Source organism: Perissodus microlepis, chromosome 23 (assembly GCF_051167445.1).
Source record: "Perissodus microlepis isolate ML-2025 ecotype Zambia chromosome 23, ASM5116744v1, whole genome shotgun sequence".
In the NCBI taxonomy this organism is placed as follows: domain Eukaryota; kingdom Metazoa; phylum Chordata; class Actinopteri; order Cichliformes; family Cichlidae; genus Perissodus; species Perissodus microlepis.
In genome coordinates, this window is record NC_140482.1 from 30,250,014 (window position 1) to 30,262,488 (window position 12,475).

The 12,475-nt window shown below is 41.0% G+C and overlaps 1 protein-coding gene across 4 annotated transcripts in view; it reads left to right on the forward strand.

Annotated features, from left to right (window-relative positions):
- Nucleotides 1–12,475, forward strand: part of lpp (LIM domain containing preferred translocation partner in lipoma) — a 187,391-nt gene that overhangs the window by 105,359 nt on the left and 69,557 nt on the right. For all 4 annotated transcript variants that reach the window (XM_084921774.1, XM_084921777.1, XM_084921775.1 and 1 more), the window contains one exon: nucleotides 9,668–10,273. In XM_084921774.1, the coding sequence (XP_084777900.1) occupies nucleotides 9,668–10,273 (606 nt within the window). The remainder of the gene's footprint in view (nucleotides 1–9,667; nucleotides 10,274–12,475) is intronic.

Below are 12,475 nucleotides of genomic sequence, written 5' to 3' on the forward strand. Positions count from 1 at the left end.
AGTGCATAGTTTGTCTGTCCGGGTATGTTAAGCTAGCAGCCTGGAGGGCACTCACAACCATCTAAATTATCAGTCATGTAAAGTATGAACGTGGATTAATGAATAAAAGTAACTTAAGGTCAAAACATTATCTGAACTGTCACTTCCAATTTCTTCCTGGGGATAGGCTCCCAAGAAGATGGTTTAAAAACAAGTCAGGGCTTTAAAATGCTAATAAAGTAGTCATACGTGCGACTATCTTCACTATCTTTCACCTGATTGCATTTGTGTAAAGCTGTTCTGCCTGTCCCATCGAAGCTGTTTATATATGTATATTTAATACAGAAAATAAACAAAAACAAACACAGTAGGTCCACATTAAAAGACAAGCTCAAGCCAATTTTTAATTTGCTGTAATTTTATGCAGTATTATGTGCTTTTATGTGTGCCTTATTTCTCCAACTGTCCCACACAGAAAAAGCGTTTTTATTTAAAAAGCTGGCAGGTACAGTATGTTTCATCTCTTTGGCTAACACTGTGTGAAATCCCAAATAGAAAGGCACCGTCACTCATCCGAAAAAGCCACAGCGCTGCATTGTTCTGCTTGCGTTTTTTTTCCTCATTGTCAGATATCCTGATGTCTCTATAATAAGTTGTCATGTCCATACAAAACAGATGAGCATTATTGAAGTGTGCTGACAGTTCAGCTAAAGTCGAGCGCTTGAAATGCTGCTGAGATGGATCTTACCACATGAGTGCCCTAAGGAGGCCTTACTTCACACTGTGCCAGTCAAGCCATACTGTGACGCTCCCATCTCTCAACAGGCAGAGCGTTGCGTCTGGCACTCACTGTCACAACATGGCAGAATGATAGGCTCGCGCTGCTTGCTCCCAAATCTCCCACTGATCGTGGCGTCTGCTGAGCGATCTCAGAGAATATAGACTCTAGACCTCTGCGGTGGTACCTCGGCTCCTTGAGAGTGTGATAGGGTTTATGACCTTTCCTCAGCTCCTCTTGTTAGGCTCAAACTCTGGAGGCATCTCATGGGAATTTGTATAATCCCCTCAGGTGTGCTGTTCATCCTTTCCACATTTAGTTGCTTTTGAGGTGCCAGAACAATAACAAATCAAATGCTATATTAATAAATGTGTCAGAATATTGTAAGAAACACAAGATCCGAAACATTAATTCTGTCATTGGGGGTGTTTGTGACTCTTCTGCTTCTGGATGCGGTCCAAAAATCTCTTATTTTCACTGTTTCATACTTTTCTGTGGCTCAGATTGGACTCTTTGGTTCATTTTTCTTTTTTCGTACGAGTGACGCCATGAGCTAATCCACCCATTAATGAGATGATTAATGATTATTCAAAAGTTGTGGCTGATTGGTGTAGAACACCATTGTTCGGCCGTTTCTCAGCCTCAGGTTCAACCCCAGGGTCTGACTTGAGGTTTAGTCCAAATTCACCTCCCATCACCTCGCCGTTTCCTGCCGTCTTCTTCTTTGTTTTGTTGCCCCTTACGTCTTTTAACTGTGACCACAGTGGCAAACTTGGCTCTAAATTTTCATTGAGGAACACTTACAATAGAATGCATGTAGTGACACTATAGTAGCAAAAAAGGTCAGTCAGAGTGAATGCGAGTAGCTGGCTGCTGTTATGCCTTTAAGGACAAATTGTAGCCAAACAAATGTGCGCTTTACACATAAGCAGTTCAAGCTGTGAGGACAAAATGTTTTTCTGCTCAGAGGTGACAGCTCAGTAATATTAGCCTCAGTTGTTTCCAGCTTGTGCCGCTGTCACTGGTCATGACACTGGTATGTATGCTAGCCAGCCTCTTATTCCTTATTAAAGGTCAAGGCTGTAGGCAACTATTTTTTGCAATGGATATTTTGCTCTTCGGGGCTCCGACACAGTGTGCGATTGTTCTCCAGCTCATCTCCCCGAGCTGATCGGACTGTATCGAGACGACGCTCCAGTGCTGTAATTATAGGGCTTCTTGGTGTCTAAGATTTTCCTCTCAGTTTGTTTTATACACTGCAATTCTCTTTGATTGCTTTGCTGCAGTATGGAACAATGATGTCGCCACAGTGCCGGTGGCACCCATTGACCTTAAGGTCAATCTGGCAGCAGGTTCTGAATTTTGACAGGGGCAGCCAACTGTGGAGAGAGGCGCACGCCTTCAGGCGCTCTGTGTGTTCCGTCAATGTTCGTTAGTCAAATAAACTGTGTAGTATCACCCCTTTGTCTTTTATTAACAGGGTGAACCAATGACAAATTTACTTAGAGTCAGGAAGCTGTGACAGTGTGTGTAACCTGCCTCTTTACGTCATCGAATACCAATGCTAAAAGGCTTACCGTCAACTGCTGTCATCGCGCATTATCTGTATACCCCATAACACGTGCAAGCTTACAGTACACAAGCGAGCGCGCGCAGCTTCTAAGACAGCCATCTCTGGGATTGATGACATCGACACACTGTAAGCGATGGACGTTTTCAACAGCCGAGTATTTCTCCCGAAGCGGGAGAGGTCACAAGTGCACAAAGAGCTCATTACAGAGATGAGTCAGAGATGTATGGTGAGAGGCTGGCCTGTAGTTCTGCAGGAGGTGAATGAAACAATTAGTTTCTGCTGTGCGAGAGCTACAAAACACACATTTCCCTCTTTTGTAAAGATAGCCTGCAGAAGTGCCACGATCGGTAACTTTTCACACAGTATTCCCGAAAATGATTTTTCAGTTGCATCAGTGAGTAATACGCCCTACTTTGTATGATGTTGTTACATCATCCTAGAAATATTACATACTTTTCCCCCTGAAACCTAGTTTTTTAAGGGATTACATAACCATGAATTTTGAAACATGGACTTAATGTTCAACTACAACGTCTCTAGGTTGTCTTGGTGGTAAGAGCATAGATTCTCCATGTCATGTACATCTTACAGCTGCCTGTATGTCTGTGTGCATTTCAAAAGTGTTTGTACAGGAGCTCCACAGACTGATATTAGTTACTGTAAATGGGAAAATAGAAAAGAAAACAGTTCCTTAACCTTAAAAATAGAAGTGTGGCTGTATTATATTAATCCAAATTTCATACAACACAGTAGGAATGCTGTCGTTTGAGAATCTCCATAAACTGCAAGTTGAATTTGTTTAGTAGGATTACTGTTGTAAACACCTTTGCACATAAAAATGCATCACCAGATGATAATAATGTATTTTTTCCTGTTTGTTTCTTTTAATTATTGACTAAAGATAAAATGATAAATCATCTAGATTGCTAGGTCAGTTCACACCCCATATATTTGCTGTATGCCTTTATAAAAACATTGTTAACCCTCAGTCTAGGGCTGTGCGATATGACCAAAATATCATATCCCGATATAAGACATCTATCGTCCCAATAACGATATAAATCACAAAAATTTTACATTTTCTGAAAATTCTGTGAATCTCGTGCAGCTCGACTTGCGTGAAGTGTTTCAAGCTGGGCGTCGTGTACCTGGAGTCGAGTGTTTTAACTGATGCATGAAACTATACATTTTTAGACATAAGTTGTAACGGCCGCCGTTTTTTTTGTGAGTATTTATTACACGGCGTGCTGCGGGGAAAAGCCTGTTCTAACGTTTGAGTCTAAGGTTTATTTTTTAGCACCTGGCGGCTCTTTTTTGCTTCTCATCCGTAAATAATCTGCTCTTTCACGTGATTCAGTTTATTTTGAAAAGTCTCAACAGGATCTTGAGCTTTATTGTGAAAGGTTTATGTGGAACATAAATAAGCGGACACGCGAGGGTTTTACCGTCGTTGTTGCTAACGACAACGCATAAAAACAGGCGCTTGTCCGTCTGTAGTGTGGTTATATTAAATATAAGAGAAAGAGAGAACTTTAAGAAATTAATATAGCCACTACAGTGACCATCAAAACGATGAAAAAATATTGCCGTAAACTGTTTATTTTGCGACACCACGAAACAAACGATAGCGTAAAATGAAACGATAGACGTTTTTATATCGTCATCCGATATCGACAGCTGTTCCTTTACCACATGCATGTGAATGACTATCTTCAATCATTGAAAGCTACTACGAGAATGTATTTATTTATATTAAAATGTACACATTAGCTGCTTACTTGCCAGGTTTTGACCGTGTAGACACAAGGATCTAATATTTAGAGCAAGTGCTTGGTTAATAATTCAGTTTTACAAAATTTTGCATAAATATTTTTCCCCTCATGGGCTTCAAACATAAATTTAAACGTAATTTATGGAAAATCAGTATTAGAAAATGCTAATTAGAGTATATTGTCTATTATTTTTCATTGAAATCACTCATAGCCCTTTTTATTGGATCTGTGAATTTGATATTTTTACATTCATCTCTTCAGTGAGTAGGACCAGATCTATTCAGATGTTTTCACAACTCTAATAGAAATCAGGATTTCCGAAGAATATGCAAAATGAAAATATAAACTAATATGTTCTTCTAATATTACTGTGATATAGAGCTGCATCTAATTCTGCAGCAATGCCACTGAACCAGCGGAGACGAAAAAGGTTATCGAGATGGTTTTTAAGAAGCCAAACATCATACAGGGGGAAAAAACATGTACCAGAAAAAATGAATAAAATATTCTTCATGTATGTAAATGTAAAAAGGTTTATAATTAAGTATTTAAATAAATTGTTTAAAGAAAATTATTTCTCAGTTGGATTTCCATAGTGTAGTGGTTTACACATTAACAAGCCTAGCAAGCGGTTCAGGACCGGGAGGATATGCACACTCCTCGGGGGTTGAATCTGGCGTGAAAATATGCCGAGTCAAATATGCGGAGCTGCCTGCTGTAGCGATCCCTTAAAAATAAGCAAGCAGCAGTCGTAGATGTTGTAAACACATTTGGCTGATGCCCCAATACTGTTTTATTTTTGCTGTTAATATGAGCAGCAGTAGTCTGCTTACTTTCTCAAAGGACACGAGTATTGAATTCGTGTCTCAAAGTGATTAGTAACCAGTTGTAGTGGTAGTGTTTAAAGAGAAAAAGATGCGACACGATAAAGTTGATCAATTCAACATTTATTTCAGGCGAGGATAGAAGCATTTTTGAAATATTCACTCGTAAAAGCGGGGCTCATTTGAAGGGGCGAAAGCAGAATTAGATATGCAGATAAACGATCCACAGAACAAAACATTCCCTATATGTGTGTATATGTGTTATCTGCAAACAGAGTGAGATAGCCCAAAAGAGCTAGAGGTCTTGCCACGTTCCACAGACACATTATTTAATCATATTTAATATGCCTTATCTGGAACTATTTTAGGAAGAGAATTGATACCCCCAATTTCATGACTGTACTGTTAAATGTGCCTGTTGTGCCTGACTGTGGGGGGAAGATTAATGCACGCCTCAGTGTTGATTGGGAATTCTTCCATGGTCATAGTGTAACTGCTGAAAAGGACAGATGCAAATGGACAGCAGAGCCAAACGGGGGGAGCAGCTTCTTTGTACGAATGAGAGACAGAAAAAAAGTTTAGAGAAAAATATCCAAGGTCTTAGATGAGTCTGAAAAGATGCAGAACTTCTCTCTCTTTAGGGGTTTTCCCCAAGCTTGCTGAAAAAAAAAAAAAAAATCCCCCACCCTCGTGGTTTGAAATGCAAAGTTAACAGTTTTACTCAGCCCCCCCTAAAGGCTTGTATAGTCTCTCCTAATCTTTTTTAATGTGTCAAAAGGCTTTCTTGAGAGTCTCTGTGAAATTTCACACTTAAGTTGTTTGCAAAGTCAGTCTGAATTACAGTGTAGAGTGAGGGTTAACTTTTCTGAAGGGGTCGGGGGAAACTTTTTAAAGTCTGTATGTTGTGTTTGTGTAAGGGGGGAGGAGGGCGTGAGGGTGTTTAGAAATCAGTGATGCTGCTTGTATGTCCACACTCGGATGTGAAAAACAGGTAATATCATTTTTCAGCTTTAGTGGAATTTTAATTGTGATAATAAAATCCGAAATTTTATTTTAGTGAACAAAGCATTGGCAAGTTTTGATTTGTAACAGTGCATACTGTACTGTGCTCACATGCAGCTCTTTTGTATATCAAATTATCACCTCAGTATGAGGGAGGTCTGTTTTTATATGCAACACCGGGATTTTGTGCAACAAAGAGAGGGCTTTGTGGTACTGCAGTGATTTACTCAAAAATTGCAAAAAGTAGTAAAAAGACATGAAAGAAATCTCTTTAAAAGGTTTCTCTAATGAAGAGGAAACAAAGCAAATGTTTTTGTCATGGTGGCCGTAATACTTTGATAAGCATTACTTCCAGATATGAACTAATGCTTTAATCATAGGTTGCATACAGTTGGGACGTCCCACTTTATTAGTGCCAAAAACCACGCTGTGCAAAAGTCTTGAGCCACCCCCCTTATTCTTTATCATTTGGTTGCAAGGAGCGACACTTTCTAAAAGGGATGTTGAGCAATAGTTCTCCAGGCTTTCTGAAGGTATTATATTTTTCTTCATCTTTTTCACTCATTTTCAGTTCAGTCCTTGTACCTGCCCATTTTCAAACATTTGTTAAGCCACTTAACACTGACCTATGAACCAAGGCACCTAACAGAAGGGAGGAACCAGCGTTGGGTTTACAGATAGCAGACAACTTAGAAACAAAATAACATATTTTAAATAGCATCTTTAAGCATTTTGTTACCAGCAGCCTGTTACACACACACACACACACACACACACACACACACACACACACACATATATATATATATATATCTCTCCATCTATCCATCCATAACACTGAGCGATGACCAGCCCAAAATCATCGGGGGTCTCCTCCCGGTGGGACATGCCCAGAACAACTCACCTAGGAGGCATCATCAAGAAGGCATCCTAATGAGGTGCCCAAACCACCTTAACTGACACCTTTTGAGATGAAGGAGTCATGGCTCCACTCTGAGTCTCACCTAAATGACCGAGCTTCTCATCCTTTTATCCAAGACAAAGCCCAGACATCTTTATATGCAGAAATATTTCCACAGTTTATATTTGAGATATTATTCTTTCACTCACCTTTCATTGCCAAAGGTGAGGGTCATCGACAGCTTCACTCCCCTCTCTTCCCTATGGCCAACCTGGACAGCATCTTCATCCCTGCAGATGCTGCATCGTGCTCTTTTACTAGAGAGCCAAGAATTTTAACACTATTTAACAAAAGCAAAAAAAAAACCCAAACATATTGCATACTGTGATAGTATGGGGTTAGCAGTGATAATCATCATCATCATCACTGCTGACGTATAGATCTTCAGTTGATTTACAGTGATGAGCCCAAGCATTATAACATTTTAATACTGGGATATGTTATGATCTGAGTTATGTTACATGGCATAAGAGTCAGTTCTCATAGTGTGCTCATTTGGGAGAAAAGAGCAGGTGTAAACAGGAGCAGGTCTTTGGAGGATGTGCTGGAAAAAATCAGATCCATGCTGACTGCAGCTCATAACTTCCAGGATTTTAAAGGATTTGCTGTTAATGTCTGGTTTCCTGAGACTCCTGGGAAACTTCACAGGCCATATAGGACACCAGGATTTGGTGGATCGAAAATGTTTTGATGGGACATGAAGGCCCAACAGCATAAGGCAGAGGTGGTGATAATTATGGCTTAATGAGCAGGCTTTAATTGTAAAGCAAGCCTACACGAGACTGTGCTCTTCTAATTGAGTCAGTGTTCTGCAGTTTTACCCATTTTTGCTCAAAATAAATACTCTTTATAAATGTTACCAGCTAATAACATTCAGTATTATCAATACAAAGAGTCTCAGATCCTGCCTGTCAATCGCTTCCCTTCGATGCACTGATAGTGCCTCCGACTGGCCTCGTTAAGGTTGGCAGGTCAAGACATAAAAAGAGTTTAGTCGATATGAAAATCTTTTACCCTGCACAGACTTTTCTTTTTGATTTGGTGCATTGAGCAGTTTCATCACCCTCAGAAAAGAGTGAATCCATTCTCTTAATGTAATTTGTGGAAAATGTACCATGACAGTGTAATTATTTTGAGGGGACCAATTTGCATTTCCTTTGCCCGGCAAGCTGAATGTTACTGTAGGTTCTAAGGCCTTAAAGATAAATGAATAATCTAGAGTATTTAAAACCCATGAAACATTTAAATGAAGTAATTTCACTTCCTAAAGGGCATTGGGAAGATGTTTCCATACATACTCAGACTCACTTTTTAAATAAACATCAGCTCTAATCACTGAGACAGAAATCCTAGTGCGAGCAGGAAATATTTTCTGGATCCTTTAATGGTTCCTTAGGGGCTTCCCTCTGACTTAGATTAGATGGGATTTAGACAAAGTTGATGCTTTTACCAAAACTTGGAATTCTTTTTCATCTGTGGACATCATAAGGAGCATGGTACTGTATACGTTTCACTGATAGAATTGCTACATAAGTGTAGCAGTGTGGGGAAAATGGCGTGTGACATTTCTGTGCAGCCGGCTTTGATCAACTTTGAAGGGAAATCGATTGGAGTTGTTGCTCTGCCCCATTTTAGAAGACATCTCATCAAACCGGGTTGCAAAGGGTCTAAAGACTACAAGTGTTCATTTTTGTTCCCTTAGTGCTGCAAATTTAGTAATTGACTCTGATTTTTGGCTTCAGGCAGTAACCTAATAAGGCCATCCAAGGTTAATGATAGACCCTTTTTAGACTGGCTGAATGTCTGACACCGATATGTAGTCGTGGTGAAAAACAATTATTACTTACATGAGAGACACTCGGGGCAGAAGCCTCTGACATATGAATGAAGTGTTGTTATTCTGCCTGTTATTAGCTGCTATATTTCCTTCTAGTTTGGCTTGTAAATGAGACGTAGCCGTTGGACATCGGATCAAAACGCCACAGTCGTTCAGGTGGAGAGAATCTCAGCTCCGGGTTGTGTTGCTGCTTTACAGGCATCTCTTCCCAGGAACGCCAGTGCCACAAATCTCTGTGATTTAAAATCTTTCCCGTCCAAGCAGCTGGAGTCAGCACAAGTGTCATTTGCCTTTGCCAATCTGCTGTCATGACGTCCTCTGCCAAACAATTTATCCCCACCCCGCCTGCTTTATTAGCCATAGATTATGGGTGGTCATGGACAGTGTAGAGCCTCTGCTGTCGAGGTAGCCGTATAATTGACTGTCGGGAAGCAGGGTGGATACTTATTGAGCGTAAACTACGCTGTCAGTGAAATGCTGTAGAATACATCTGTTGTATTATTTTGGCACTGAGCAGGATTTCATTTCAGTGCTTTTAGTTCATTTTACTTTCCAGTTAGCATCTTTTTTAGTCATGCTAGCACCCCAGCTGTGGACATGGCAGTCTTCTGTTTGCATGTAGCAAGAAGTCAGAACTGAAATATTTTTTCAGAGGATTTCTCTTAAATATTTTGGATATATGCATGGTGCTGAGGAGATTAAGTCTGGTTATCATTTGTCTTAATGTAACTGTGAGATGGGCAGTTTTAGAAAATTGCTATGCTACGCAAATTTTCAAAACCTGGTGTGGTATCAAGTTGTACTAGGATGGAAAACATGACAGATTTGACATCTTAATATTAGCATGTAATGTTGTTGTTTTTTTAAATTGTTTCTTTATGTATAATATGTGTCTTTTAAAATGTCACTGAGCAGTACCGAAATTCTCTTTCTCTTTTCAGAATTCTGGATCCATGGCACCTTCAGCAGGCTCCGCCCCGAACGCTCCCGTGACAGGTTACAAGCGTATGGTCATCCCAACTCAGCCTCCACTGACTGCCACCAAGAAGTCTACGCCCAAACCTCAAGCTCCTGGGGGAGTCTCATCTACATCACCTTCTCCTCTAAGTCCTATGGCCAAGACTCCAACCCACATGGCTCCTCAGCCGGTTCCGGCCTCCTATGCTACAGCATCAACCCCAAGCCAGCCCACCTTCAATGTCCAAGTGAGGTCGGCTCAGCCTGGACCCCAGCATCCAGCCCCTGGTGGGCACAATTTTGGCCAGCAGCCCATTCGCAGCCCCGCGCAGGTGCAGTACATGCCCGCTCAGCCCAAAGGTCCTGACTTTGCTTATGGCCCGCCACAGCCTGGCTTCTCTCCAATGGCACCGGGGCCATATCAAGAACAGCAGCATCCAGGTGCGCCACAAGTAAGTGGAATAAACTCTAGAAGACCTCAAGCAGTCCCAGCCCAAGGATACCAGCCTCCAGGCCCCAAGAAGACCTACATTACAGATGTGCCACCCAGCTTGGCTCCATATACTTCTAGTCCAACGATTCCTCCAAAGGTAAGAACGTCATCATCATCATGCAGTCGTTGTTCATATTCTTGGATATGGTAGTTTGAAAAGGCTTTAATCTCGTTATTGACATCAACTGGTCTAATATTTTCTGACACTTTAAGCATCTAAGTTGATAGCTTTAGGTTAACCACTGTGGCAGCACAGTGTTTTAGCGGTTAGCTCTTTTCCTCACAGCCAGAAGGTCCTGGGTTTGAAGCTGGGCAGGAGGCACCCCCCCACCCCCCTGTTTCTGTGGGTTTTCTCTGGGAGTTCCAGTTTCTGCCATAAAAATATGCCAACACACAAAACACAAAAGCATTTCTCATTCTAAAGAGTTTCACTTCCTGTTTAATAAGTAGAGTTGCCTTTGAGAATTTTTTATGCATTTTTACGCTCAGCTGGGGCGTTTAATCCCTCCAATGTGTTCTAGGTTTGTCCTGCAGCGTTAGGGTTAGATGTCCCTGGAGTCCCTGACTTGGAGGTGTCCTTACTGGATGCTTGAACCACCTCAGTTTGCATTTGTCAAATGCATAGTTGCTCCTCTTGAAACCTCTGTGAACCTCTAAAGGTTGGGGCGACCGTGGCTCAGGGGGTTGGGAAGCGTATCTGTAACCGGAAGGTCGCCGGTTCGATCCCCGGGCTCTCTGTCCTGGTCGTTGTGTCCTTGGGCAAGACACTTTACCCTACCGCCTACTGGTGTTGGCCAGAGGGGCTGATGGCGCGATATGGCAGCCTCGCTTCTGTCAGTCTGCCCCAGGGCAGCTGTGGCTACAACCGTAGCTGCCTCCACCAGTGTGTGAATGCGAGAGTGAATGAATAGTGGCATTGTAAAGCGCTTTGGGTGCCTTGAAAAGCGGTATATAAATCCAATCCATTATTATTATTAAAGATATATCAAAAATGGGAAGAAAAGATTTCAGTCACTTAAATGAGAAATTGTGCTCTTTGAGTCACCAGGTGCCAATTGTTTAAAGTTGCAAAATCAAAAGATAAATCAAGAGCTCTGGTTATCTCTTAGATCGCCTCATCATTCATTCCTCCCGTTGAAGTCCTCCTCCATTTTATTGTCACGAAAATGACCCACAGGTATTTAAACTGCTTTGCTTGGGTCAGCAGCTCACTGACAGAACCTTTTAGAAAGTGTTCACCCACATCCACTGAGCCTTGCAGGTCACAGCTAGACAGCAAGAGTCTGAAAAACACAGCCTGGTCTCATTCTCTCTCTGTTGTAGCTTTCCAGTTATGTTTTATACAATTTAATAAAGGCAAAAACAGTGGGTGTGCAACAGTGCAGATCATCGTACTGTAAACATCACTGTTATTTGTGTATTCATATTTGTGTGGAAGGTATGCATACATTCGTGCAACATTATTTGCCAAAGCAGCATGAAGCCATCTTTCATTGAAATTCTCTGAATAAAGTTATTTAAACCTGAACCTGTTGGGCTTTACACCATAATAGACAACTTGTACTAGTGTACTTCAACAGTGTATCTACCAGCTGTGTTTTGTAAACCTAAGCTTGTACTTCACTGTAATAGTTATTTTTCCAGTTATTTGTGCCCAGCTGGAATGTGAATGTGTCAGTATGTAGTTTCCAAACATGTGCATGTGGTTAGGAGCTATTGTATGACTGTCCTTCAAGCTAAGAGCTTTTAAAAAACAGTCGAACATGGAAATCTTTAGACTGAATGATGATACGTGAAATACATTTTTGTATTTTTTATTAAGCCAACCTGTGGTATGGTGCAATCACTTTCTAGATTTTATTTCAGTGCAAAAAATGTTGTTTTCTCAGCCAAGAGCTGCTGTGCTTTTCAGAAAACTCAGTAAAACTATTCTACATATTTCTTTCTGATGTTTATGATGAAAACCTTTTCACTGGTTAAATCATTTGGTTTTGCAGGGCCTTCAGATCCAGGTTCAGATCCATAGTCAGTGTGTTACTTGCAGTAGAAGCCTGTAGGCAAGAAATAAATGTTGGTTTACTTGGACGCTTTATTTGGAGCATTTTCACCACTTTACCTGCCTTCAGACAGGTCTTTTCCACAGGGAACTGAAGTTGTTACACTCCACCACACTCGACTGACCAAAACACTGTTTTACCTCACAAAACATAGGAGTTGTCTGTCTACCGTTGCCTTAGTTGGTTAGTTTGTTTTACTGCGTGAGTTCAGTGTTTAATGGGTTGATTCCAGCCATCCAACT